At 26.7% G+C, this 12,281-nt stretch overlaps 1 protein-coding gene across 1 annotated transcript in view; it reads right to left on the reverse strand.

The window, feature by feature from the left end:
• The window catches only part of LOC107446265 (Muscle-specific protein 300 kDa), a 306,020-nt gene that overhangs the window by 20,928 nt on the left and 272,811 nt on the right, over positions 1-12,281 (reverse strand). The window contains exons 106-113 of the mRNA XM_071184003.1: positions 11,312-11,575; positions 9,426-9,491; positions 7,909-8,226; positions 6,733-7,053; positions 4,602-4,922; positions 2,063-2,362; positions 301-467; positions 45-207 (exon numbers count right to left, since the gene is read on the reverse strand). Of these exons, the coding sequence (XP_071040104.1) occupies positions 45-207; positions 301-467; positions 2,063-2,362; positions 4,602-4,922; positions 6,733-7,053; positions 7,909-8,226; positions 9,426-9,491; positions 11,312-11,575 (1,920 nt within the window). The remainder of the gene's footprint in view (positions 1-44; positions 208-300; positions 468-2,062; positions 2,363-4,601; positions 4,923-6,732; positions 7,054-7,908; positions 8,227-9,425; positions 9,492-11,311; positions 11,576-12,281) is intronic.

Here is a 12,281-nt window from a genome sequence, read left to right on the forward strand (position 1 = left end):
GCATTGTACATTGAAAAGCAAATAGAATATTTAAAAATGATTACCTCGGTTGTTGATATTTTGCTATTGATTTCTTTTTCAGAGACTTCATTCAATTTTAAAGGTACATTTAAAAAATTTTCTGTTTGTATTAGAAGCTGTCTAAGTTCTGCATGCTTCATACTTATATCTCTTTTCTTTTCACTTAGATTATAAAGGTTCAGCATCCTACAAATCATAAATAAGTAAAAAATAATAAGATAAGTAATGAATTAATTGATAAAATCTTTGCTTGAACAAACATTATCATTAAATATTTACCTATTTCTAAAAGTTTCATTAACATTTATCCACTTTCTGTCAAGAATTTCAAGTTTTGCCTCATCATCATTTTGTTGTTCATCATTGCAATACATTATTGATTGTAGTCCTAAAGATTTGGCTAAATCATAAAGTTCTGCTTTGTCCTGAATGTCTTTGTATATTACCTACAATATTTACATATTTATCTCTTTATTCAATACAGACATTAAATATAACATACAAATATTATTTCTTAAAAATGTTACAGAACTATTTTGTCTTTGTTTTACAATACAGCTCGAGAATCAAACTGTAAAAGTAATAGAAATACACAAAAAGCCAATTCACAAAATACATGTAGTTAGACTAGTCACATATTTTTTCAAATAGAACATTCTGCTCACTGTGTTCATCAACTCAGGAACTATTTTGATGACACCTTTCAGATTGCTTTACTCGGTTGGTAGATACTTATGTATTTTAGTCTAGCTTTCTATGCATAGGCTGGTATTTTTTATTTTTTTTTAACTTTCTGTGTTTAACAAATTTGAGAGCTGATATTGACTGTATTACTCAGAAAAAATTTCCTGCTTGATTATTAAACTTAGTTGATTTTAAAATTTATAATATTTTCAAAAAAAAAAAAAAATTTCTAATTAAATCAGGACTTGTAATAAACAAGTTATATCTAGGTAATTAAAAAAATAAAAATATGTTTCAACTTTCATTAATATTAAGCAGACTTTTATATTTTTAATTGGACAAGATCATTGTAGGTCTTAAAAACTAAACTAAACTCAGTGGTGCGACAGCCCATAGAGGGCCAAGGCCTACTGTGCCCATCTCAGTTTTCTTGACCTTGGGCTCTAGGGTGCAGGAGCAGATGTTCTGGTCAGGTGGTCAGCCGAACACGGAACCCCCAGTGTTTAGTTCCCAAGCATGCTTGGTACTCATTTATCGACCCACTGAAGGGATGAAAGGCTGAGTCGACCTTGTCCGGCCCGAGGATCGAACCAGGGACCTGTGACACGACAGCACGAAGCGCTACCGCTCAGCCACTGAGCGTCATTGTAGGTCTTAATTTATAATAAATATAAATAATAATTAAAATTTTAAATACAGATATTTTACTCTACTTAATTTTCAAACAATTTAGCAACTTAGTACAAACTGTATTTTTTTTAAAATTTAAAATTAAATATTTACAATTTATTAAAAGACCAGCTTTTTATTTTTTAAAGAATTAGAAAATTCTAAGTAAAAACTATTGCAAATAAAATATAAATACTGTTGAACATCATTATTGCAAAATCACTTAGCGTGAAATATCACTTTACATGAAGGACATGTTTGGTCCCATGAATCGGCAATCAATTATTATTGGTACACTACATGTTTAACATTAAATTTTCAGGCTGGTTATCACTTAACATGAAAGAAAACTGAAAACATCACAAAGAAGAAGCATGAGAATAAAATGCCAATCATTCTTTTTGAGGAATGCTATTTCTATTATCCATCTTCGTTAGAAATAGCAAATGATCAAATAAATTAGTTAAAGCTTAATTTACTTTGTTTGGTACATAATAGTATTGTTTTGTTACATAAATGTAGTACATTTGGTACATAAATGTAGTAATTAATTGTTTTCCAATGTATCGGATAATATGAAATCTGGTTAACATAAAAAATTATGATAGTCCCACCAGTTTCGCGTTAACAAGGTTCAGCTATATTAAAATCAAGAATTCATTTCTAAATTACATATAATCATACTTACACTATTTAATTCTTCTTGAATATCTTCTAAAGTACCAAAATATTTACTATTGATTTTTTCCTCAGTTTGAGAGCACCATTCTATTAAAAACATGAAAGCGTCATTAAAGGTTTTGGATTTATTGATGTCAGCACTTGTGAGAAATCTGTTTAAGTAATGAATAATTGTTTGATATGTTTCAATTTGCATGGATACATCTTCACCATATACAGGGCAAGAAACTGTGCAATCTGTTTCAATAATGCTCTTATGGACATCACTCAAAAGTATGGAACCTGATTCACTTTTGTCACATTCAACCTACAGACAAAACAAATAATGATTTTTAATGGTATAGAATAAAACTTTCTTAATAAATACAATATTTTATTTAATGTGTAGTAATAGCCTTACTGATAATCATTAATAGGCTATTAATATACATTAAATAAAGTTATTAATAGATTATTAAGAATTAATAAAGATCATAAGAAATAAACACAGGGGGATCAACAATCAGTAAACAATAAATTGAACTTTTAGCTTTTATACTAGAAACCAGTTAATCCAAAATTACGAAAAATGCAAACAGACATTACTCCTGAGAAATTTATAAATGAAAATAATCTTTGTAAAAATATTCACAAAATACTAACAAATAATAATAATAATAATAAAAGGTAAACAATACAAAATGAGGATAAAATTTGGATTTTAGTAAAAGTGAGAACCATGAGAAATCTAATGATAAAATTAATTCATATTATTTTTTTGAGCACTATAATTGTTCAAGTGTCATATAAAGGGTGATAGAGTTGAAAAAGAAAATATTAGATTTGTGCATTGTATTATTGATAATATAAAAAAAATTTATTGTTCAAATGTGAATATTTCATTCCTGAAATTGTAGAATGCAAGAAAGCAGAATTGAAACTATGACTCATACCTATGTTTTCAAACTGTTTGTGATGTGATTAAGACTGGCAATGAAGCATTGGGAGATGATCAGTTAATAATAGAATTATTTCACACTTTTAAAACAATATAGCTTCGGAAATAAAAGTGTTCAAATGAAAACCCGTATCAAAAAAATCTTGATATATGGCCTTGAAACACAACTGCAAGACACAGCTTTACATTTGATTATGTCAAAAATAATTGTGCAAAACATTAATTGCAATTGCAATTTTGGATTATCGGAAGCTTTTGTAATCTTAATATGAACATGCAAAAGTCTAAATTAGTTTGGATTAAAGAGGTTCTACTGTATCTTTATGAACAAATATTTACATTATTAATTATAAATAACATAATAAAAAAAATCGATGTTTTTACTTATTAAACAAATCTCTGAAGAAATATATAAATAATGTTGGATATTATTTAAAAACAATATTATAAGTAGTACTTAATATTTTTTTTAAAACTTAAAATGGTTACAATTACTTGATAATTATTGTCAACTAAGCAACGAATAAATAAAACCATAGCTGTTTTGATTTAAACACAGCATCTTTATGAATTTGAAAAGAAAAAGACCCAATTCATTAACTAGATATCACCATTTAGAATAAATTATTTAGATCAAGTAACATAAAAAGAAATCTATTATTTTAAACTTCGTTTTGCAGACCAAATTTTACTTTATTATTTATAACTACATATTTATTATAGATAAACTACATATTTATCATCTTTCAAAATTAATTTGCATTAAGTACTTAAATTTAGCAAATCAATTATTCAAAACTAAGCCTGTGACAACACTCTAAAATACACCACTAGGGTACTTCGGGATCTTAAATTCATGATTAAAATCAATTCCTATCAAGGTGATTCTTTATTTAAGATTAACTCTCATCTTGACTAATTTATACTTATAATTTTACATAAATACTTTTTAGGTATCCTGTTTGCACAGGGTAAATTTAAATCAAGATCAAGTTATAAATAAATCACTATTATAAAGACAGCATTTGTTGTTCATCTAGTTTCTTTTTTATTTTACTTACATTTTCAGAATTAAAGATATTATTTATAGTTGCTTTTTACTTTTTCTATGAATCTGACATAATAAGCACTGCAGTTTTAACAACTTCAAACAAAAAACTTCTTTATATTTAAACAAGAATTGCTTAGTTTTTTAAAAAATATTTTAATATTCAAATATATTTAACATTAACTAAAACAAGCAGATACAGTAAGTTTTAAAATTTATGAAGCAAAATTAATCATTAACAAGCACAACTTGTCTCTGCTCTACAATTTTTTCAAGTTTTTGCTTAGTAGTAAAAATAATAATTGTGATAATTAAATTGGAAAAAAAGGGCTTTTTATTTTACTAATCTGTATTTGCTAACAATTCTATCTTGAAATGCATGTCTATCTTGGAATATATAATATTTCTTCGAAAAAGGGTGTATATTTATTATAGTGAGTTAAACATCCAGTGAATATTTTCTTTTTTACTGTTGCATTCAAAGATGGGCTAAGAACAACAAAAACTTACACCTTACTTTTACATAGAATAAACAGTAATAAATATCAAAATAAATCATACCCTATGCTGATTTAAATAAATTTCTAATTCCTGGTGAGAACTTGGAATATTCTTTTCCAAAAACAGGACAGTTGAGTCGAGTTGTTCTTTCCCAGTTTTCAATGATTTTTCAATTTCTTCACAGACCATTTGAGCATTCTTTAGTCGTGAAAATTCTTCTTGAAGCAAGATCTCTTGTTCTTTTAAATGTTTTTTAACCTCCAAGATGCTTTCATTAATATGTGTCTTTGATAAAGAATTTAATACTTCTGTGAGTTCCTCAGCAGCCGTTTCAGTATCAGAAATAGATGTTACAGTACTTTGAACTATTTTCATACAATTCTAAATATAAAAAAAAACTACATTAGATATTTTTAATTAATTAATAGATATTTTATAAATTACCTTTGATAGTTTATACTATTTTATGTTTAAAAAATTAATAGCTATTTTAAATATAAATTTCGTAGAAACCTTACCAAAATATATCTAACTGTAGCTGTGAATTTTTCAAACGAGAAACTAAACTAAATTATGTAAAAACTAAAAAAAATTTTACATACATTTTAGAGGCGTAGGAAACTGCATTTTAATTTAAAAAGTTTCTCGCAGAGAAAATTAAGACTTTAGTCGTCAGGTAAGAAAAAAAGTACATAATGGAAAAATATAGTTATGAATCTGCTTATCAGTGATAGCATCAAAAGGTTGAAAACACTAAAAAAATTTAATTTCATGAAGAAATAATTTTATCTCCATAAATTTAAACAAAGATGCATGGCAAATAAAATATGATAAAAAAATTCATAAAATAATGACAAACTATTAACTTATAAATCATCGTACCAAATTATTTAAAAAAAACCTAATAAACTTAATTATTAGTCTTTTTCTTTATAAAATATCAGTAATTATTAGTACATTTTATTTATAAATAATTTTTATTCAGTTTTACCGTCGGCATGCACATTTGAGCTTTTATTTATATAATAATTACAATATATATGAAATACTATTACAGTAGCGCTCACTTGAATTAACTACGTTTTAATTTTTTTAAAGATAGATATAAGAACAAATTCAATCCTAAAATTGTTTTTACAGTATTAATTGGTCTGCTCACAGGTTGAAAAAAAAAGTTAAATATTAAGTCATTTTGTTCTATACAATATAAATAAATAATCTTTAGAATGAATACAACAGAAATTTAATAGTTTTCTTTTTGCATTTTAATGAACAATAAGAAAATTATTTCCTTCAAATTAACATCAAGCTTAGGTTTGATTAAAAAATACCGGAAAGCAGAAATTTAATTCCGTTAAGTAACAAAAATTAAATTTCTTGTTTTGCATATGATGCATCTACAGTCATGACAGAAATGAGTAGCCCAACATAAAAGAATATTAATAACAGAAATGATGAACAGAAGCTTCAAACAAATGTTAGCAACAGAAGCATATATTTTTGTCTTCTTTTCTTCTTATTAGTATAAGAAAAAGAGAAATACAAATATTTAGAGAACATTAAAATAATGAAAAAATGTTCAATCAAGAAAGAAATTGTTTCGTACATTTTGAAATTCATATTTGAGTCAGCAAAATTTAAACTTATGTGGCTCTTTTTAGGACTTGGTGATTTAACATGAGGTTTAGTTATTATCAATGCAGTATTTAGTGCTCCCCCCCCCCGATAGAATGCTTTCCAAATTAGGATATAATACAAAAAATAGCTCGATCTTTTCATACAAAAATTTAAAGCTTAAAGAAATACAATACATGCTTCTTAAAAATAGATTCATACTCAATAAAAAATAAAAAAGAAGTCTAACTCATATTTGCAAGAATAGAAGTCTAAACTTAAAAGAATGGGCAGACTATTTCGAATGCTATTATGTTATGAAAACAAAAATGCATTCTTACAACCTTATTTTTAAGAAAGGAAGATATATATATATTAAAAGTATAGAGAAAAACATGGAAAATAATAAGGATTAATGAAAGAAGAATTATTAAAATAAAATATTTTTAAAAAATATAATTTAAAATTTTAATTTTAATTTAAAATTTTGTAATTTTCCAAAAAAAAAGAAAAATAATTAAAATTAACAGACTCACATTATTTAATATATTCATCATAAATACTAAAGAGTATATACCTCAATTTTACATATTTCATAATCGAGGTCTTGTACGGGCACAGTTCTAGGAAATCTTGAAGTGTCTCTGCGGATTTTCTGGAGTTGTACTGTTGACTGATGGAAGTGATGCAAATACTTTTCCCACAATTGAATCTTTTCTTTTACTTGAGAAGAGTTGGTCTCATGAAAATTTTCAAATTTGCACCAACTTTGGTGTAGTTGCTTTGCAAATTCAAGAAAATGCATCTCAGAAATATTAGTGAAGTTCACATTGGTGTGGCATTCTTTCACTACACATCTTAACAAGTTTCGATGGAAATGTACAAAAATGTCAAACAACTGTCAAAAAATACGTAAAAAAATTAATTAAATATTATCTCATGCATAAAATATTTTTGAGAATTATTGATATACAGGGCATCTACTACATTTTAGATTTTCAAATTCATGACTTTCCATGACTAATTCCAAGAACTTTTCATGAGTTAACGAAGTTATTATTTTCTCTGACAAAAACAGAATAATAAATTTAAAAAAACATTATAATAACACTAATTAAAATGATAGGTATAACCAAAACTGTTATACTCTGCAACTTTATAATTATTGATTTTAAATTTAAAAATCAGAGTAAAGAAAGAGTTGAAGCAACAAAATAGCTAAAAAAATAATAGTTGAGCAAATATTTTTTTTTCTGCAGATTTATTTTCAGGTGCATGGATACCCTGGATATATTTTGTAAAAAAATAAATTTCAAATTTTTTTTTTTTGAGAGTAGTTAGTTTATATACAATGGAATAGATTTTCATAAAAGTGAAGTAGGTAATAATGTAGATGCTGAATATTTGATCAAAAACTCATTGGCACTACAACAATAATTTCATTCAATGAAAATGTACAGTATGTTTAAGGTACTGATACACATTAATAAAATTGCTTCTAGAAAATTCTCTATTTTTTTTACGCAAACTTAACTCATAAAAGTAAAAAAAAAATTTAAGATTCGATACATTAATCATGAAGAAGGTCAAACATTTTATTTTATTTATATCTGTGCTAAACTCTTAAACAGTTACAAGACTTCCAAACTTTAAATTAAATCTCTAAGATCTGGAAGTAATGTTAAAAATATAAGTATACTTATGAAAATATATACCAATAAAAAATAAGCATAAATAGAAATTTATAACTTACTTTACACTTCATGAATGATTCTAAAGATTTAAAGTATGTGGCTTGATTTTCTGAATTTTGAAGCTCATCATGTAAATTCTTATATTTTTGAAAAAATAGCAAAATAATATTTATTTTTTCAATCAATGAACATTTTTCGGAGTATATTTCCATCAATTTAAAATATCTTGAGGAAAGAGTGGAAATCACTTTTTGAGAAAAACAGATTAATTTTGAGACTTTGTTTGCAAATGAAAAATCCATCAGCTGGCAGAAAATAGTTGTGCGCTTTATGTGCTGAAGGCTTGCTTGGTTAGTAACTAGATTTTCAAGTAGTACCTAAAATAAAAGTATTCAAATTATTATCAAATCATGTTTGTTTTTGATTGCAGAACTTAACTAGAGCATTATGATTATTAAAACAGTAATTTTCAAGACCATTACTTTAACAAATCTTTTTCTCAATTGTTAAGTTTTTTTCTTCTCTCCATTGCATGCCTAAATAAATCTTTCCAATTTGTGTGTCTTGTTTCTCATAGCCTTCACTGAAAAGAGATACCGCTCTTAGGATAAACTGCTTAATTAATTAAGAGTTTTTAGTTACATAGGCTGTAGTGTGCAACCGATTCAAAATTATCTCAATAGGTAAGTGAATAAACATCTACCCTATGTTTTATTCCTGTTGCCCTGCTAGAAAACAAGTCCCAAATGTAAATAAACCCATTTAATAAGGGACACAAATAAAGAGACAAAGACAATCATAAATACAGATAACAGTTTAAACTTTTCCCTCTTGGAAGTCAGTAAACCATCTGCTCCTTCAAGGTTAATGCAGATTGACTTAACTGAAATACATGTACACATTTATTTTCGTGTGAAAGTGAAAACAATCTCCACACACACATATATATGTATGCATGTATATATATATACACACAACAATAAGAGTTATTATACACAAAATGCCTATTATATATCTAGAGAGAAAGAATATCAATAGCTTAAAAGATAAATAATTGCTATCATCTTATCATTACAAAGTCTTCAGGATATTTAGAAACAAAACTTGTTCTAATTTAAAAACTATTTACTTTTAGACATTTTGCACACCAGATTATATTTTTAACCAATTTCACAGTAATCCAGTTTTGTGAGATTTGGAAAAATGATTGCAGATTCCTAATTATTAGATACATCTTTCTTGGTTATCATCAAAGGACAAACATTTTTTTTTCTTTTTTTAAATTTATATTTAATTTTAATTTTTTTAATTTTAAATTTATATATATTTTCACGATATTCAATATTAGAAAATCAAATACCATTATAATTACTACACCACAACAATCAACACCTAAACATGAAAAAGCATTGTAAACTTTAATCAGAGCTTTATATTTTAATGTTGATGATAGGAATGCATCATAATTTTGAACCGCCTCCTAATCCCTATTAATTTAAAGGTCAGAGGTGATTTTCTCAAAAGTATTTTTTCTTCTTACAAACTTTTTAATTATAAAAACAACATAATTTTTTACCCCAATTGAATGAAGCTCATCTTCCAATGCTGTTTTATCATTCTCAAATTTTTTCTCACTCCACACCTGAAAAAAAAACAACTTATAACATAATGGAATAATTAGTGTCATTAAATGAATTACCAAAATGATCCAGCTTAAAATTTTTTTTTAAATGAAAGATGGAAAAGCCACATTACTTTTTTGAAAAACAAAGAAAAATATGTCTCATAAATGAAGCATAGTACAAATAGAAAAAAAATTTCGGACTTTTCCCAGTTATATCAGGGAAATTTCAATGGAAATCCAAACCATACTTTATCTACACCATGTAATTTTTCATGCTTTGATTTTTTTTATTTGCAATGTCAAATAATAAATTTTGTGAGCGAAAACATATAATAGTATGAGAATGGAAACATGGAAAAGTGTCACAAAAAATTAAATTTTATAAAATAATTGTAACAGATGTTAGAATTAATCAAAACTTGATAACTGAATACTGTTACTGACAATTCTAAGACAGGCTATTTTCCAGGTATAATCTAGGAATTTTCTGGGTTTTCTGTAAAAAATTTCAACTTTTCCTGACTATGCATAGCTTTTAGAGTTAAAATAAAATTCCCTGATCTCCCTGACCTGTGGGAGCCCTGATATGTGTTTTATAGAAATGTTTATTTCGTTCACACTTTTAAAAAATAATTTAATTCTTTACCTCCACGATCCGCAAAATTTTTTAAATTTTTTTATTGATGAATTGCTACAAAATTTTCAGTATAAGAAATAAAAATTTGTATTTTTTTAAAATTTCCTCTTGCCATGTTTAGAATAGCTAAAAATTCCACATGTTTAAATGTCTTTCAATTCATTAAGAGTCGTTGAAAAGACAAAATAGTCAAACAAAACTTTGGTGAGAGGAATGAACTATGAATATTAACAAAGGTAAATACCAATAGTGATTGAAAAAGCACCTATAGACAGGTTTGTTATTATATGTTTTAACTACATATGTTTTAATTTAAAAATCTACTCAATACTTACCAATAAACAAGACACCTCTAAATAAGTTTTGTATAGGTGCCAAATTGAATAAAAGTTTAACTGGCATTAAGTAAAGTTTAATTCATTACTTCATAAATAATAATTTTTTGAAACATCAAATTGGTTAAAAAAAACTGTAAATCGAATTCTAAACCACATTGATTAACCAAATTCCAAAATAAATCCGGGCAATTTTCAAGGTCATTAACATGAAAAGTTGAGCCCTTAATGCATTGAGTCTTTGTAATATATAAACTATGCAATATTGACACATTATGTTAGTAATTTAACCCATTGTTTACAGTCCTTAGCATGACTAGTTAAACGGTTAAATATTTCTGATGTATAATTTAAGTAAATACATTTGATATAAAAAAATAAAAATTCAAGTGTTGTTGTTTCTAATACCCCTTGCCAATATCAGCAAGCCTGCTTGGTGAAACCAAACGAATTTTAAGATAGAGAGTGCGTTTCTAGTTTCTTGTGGCGCCATCTATGGCAAAGACTTCAAAATACGACTTCAGCCACACACAACCACCTTACAGGACAAACACATTAATTCATAAACAGATCGTAATTTTGACCTGAACCAGAAAACGATCAATCTCCAATTGAGCACCCCCAGAGGTATAATTTGCTATAGGAACATGGAAGACTTTGTGACCTGACAGATTTAACATGTACCGTTTTCTACACGGGGAGTCTTCCGCCGGTGGGGATCGAATCCACGATCTCTTGGATATGGGCCCAACACCCTACCGACCAGGCTATCCCAACCTTTAAATTCAAGTAATTACCATAGTTACACTATATTACCATATTATGATCATAAATTGGAAGTCATAGCAAAAGATGTTATTAAATACCTGCTGAGTATTATCAAAAAAGTTTTCCACATCTCTAATGGTTTGTTCCCTTTCTTTATGATCTTCACACAAAGGCAGCATAGATTCACTTAACAAATTAAGATTCCTTTCTAAACTTTTCATTTGAGAATCTGTAAATAAGATTCTTCTTTTGATCTGAGCACCATCATCAATTAGCAGCTCAAAACTTTGTGCGAGTTCACCACCAACTTTCTGAATTGACTGCCATTTTTCAATGTTAGCTTGCATTTCCTTGCTTAAGTTCTGCAAGAAAAATAAAATGATTTACGGCTTGAACAAGAAATTAAAATAATAAAAATATAACATTCAAGAATTTCGAAATACCTCGAATACTAGCCCTAGTACAAAATCGAATATTTCAATTTCGCTGAATTGAGCTGATTACACTTACAAAAGGGATTTAAGGATATATGAAGAATAAAAAACTCAAAAATGAAATTTGTAATTTTTTGCAATGTTTTAAAGCTAAAATTAGGAAAAGAGCAATATTTTGTAGAATTAGGAAAAGATCAACATTTTGTAGAATTAGGAAAAGATCAACATTTTGTAGAATTAGGAAATTTTGTAATGAGCAATAAAAATTTTATTGACTTAAGAATGATCTTTGACTTAGTTCAAACTTTAGTGCAGGATTACGATCAAAACCCCTGGATGCAACCAGATTGCTAATAAAGTACAGAGGTCTAGGGGTAAACCAAAAATAAAAATAATAATTATTCACTTAAATTTGAAATGTTCTCAAGCATTCAAAATTTAGAGTCTTATAGTCTTCAAATGAATAATTTTTTTTTTATTTATTCAACTAAGAGTGAAATGCTAACTTTAATGGACAAACCTTGATAGTCTCCACACAAATCAATAAATTTATCTTTTGAATATGAAGAGATATACTATGTGAAGGGATGCAACATAAACTTGTATTTACAGCTGACTATAAACAAGTTTTGAT

Source organism: Parasteatoda tepidariorum, chromosome 8, assembly GCF_043381705.1.
Source record: "Parasteatoda tepidariorum isolate YZ-2023 chromosome 8, CAS_Ptep_4.0, whole genome shotgun sequence".
Classification (NCBI taxonomy): Eukaryota; Metazoa; Arthropoda; class Arachnida; order Araneae; family Theridiidae; genus Parasteatoda; species Parasteatoda tepidariorum.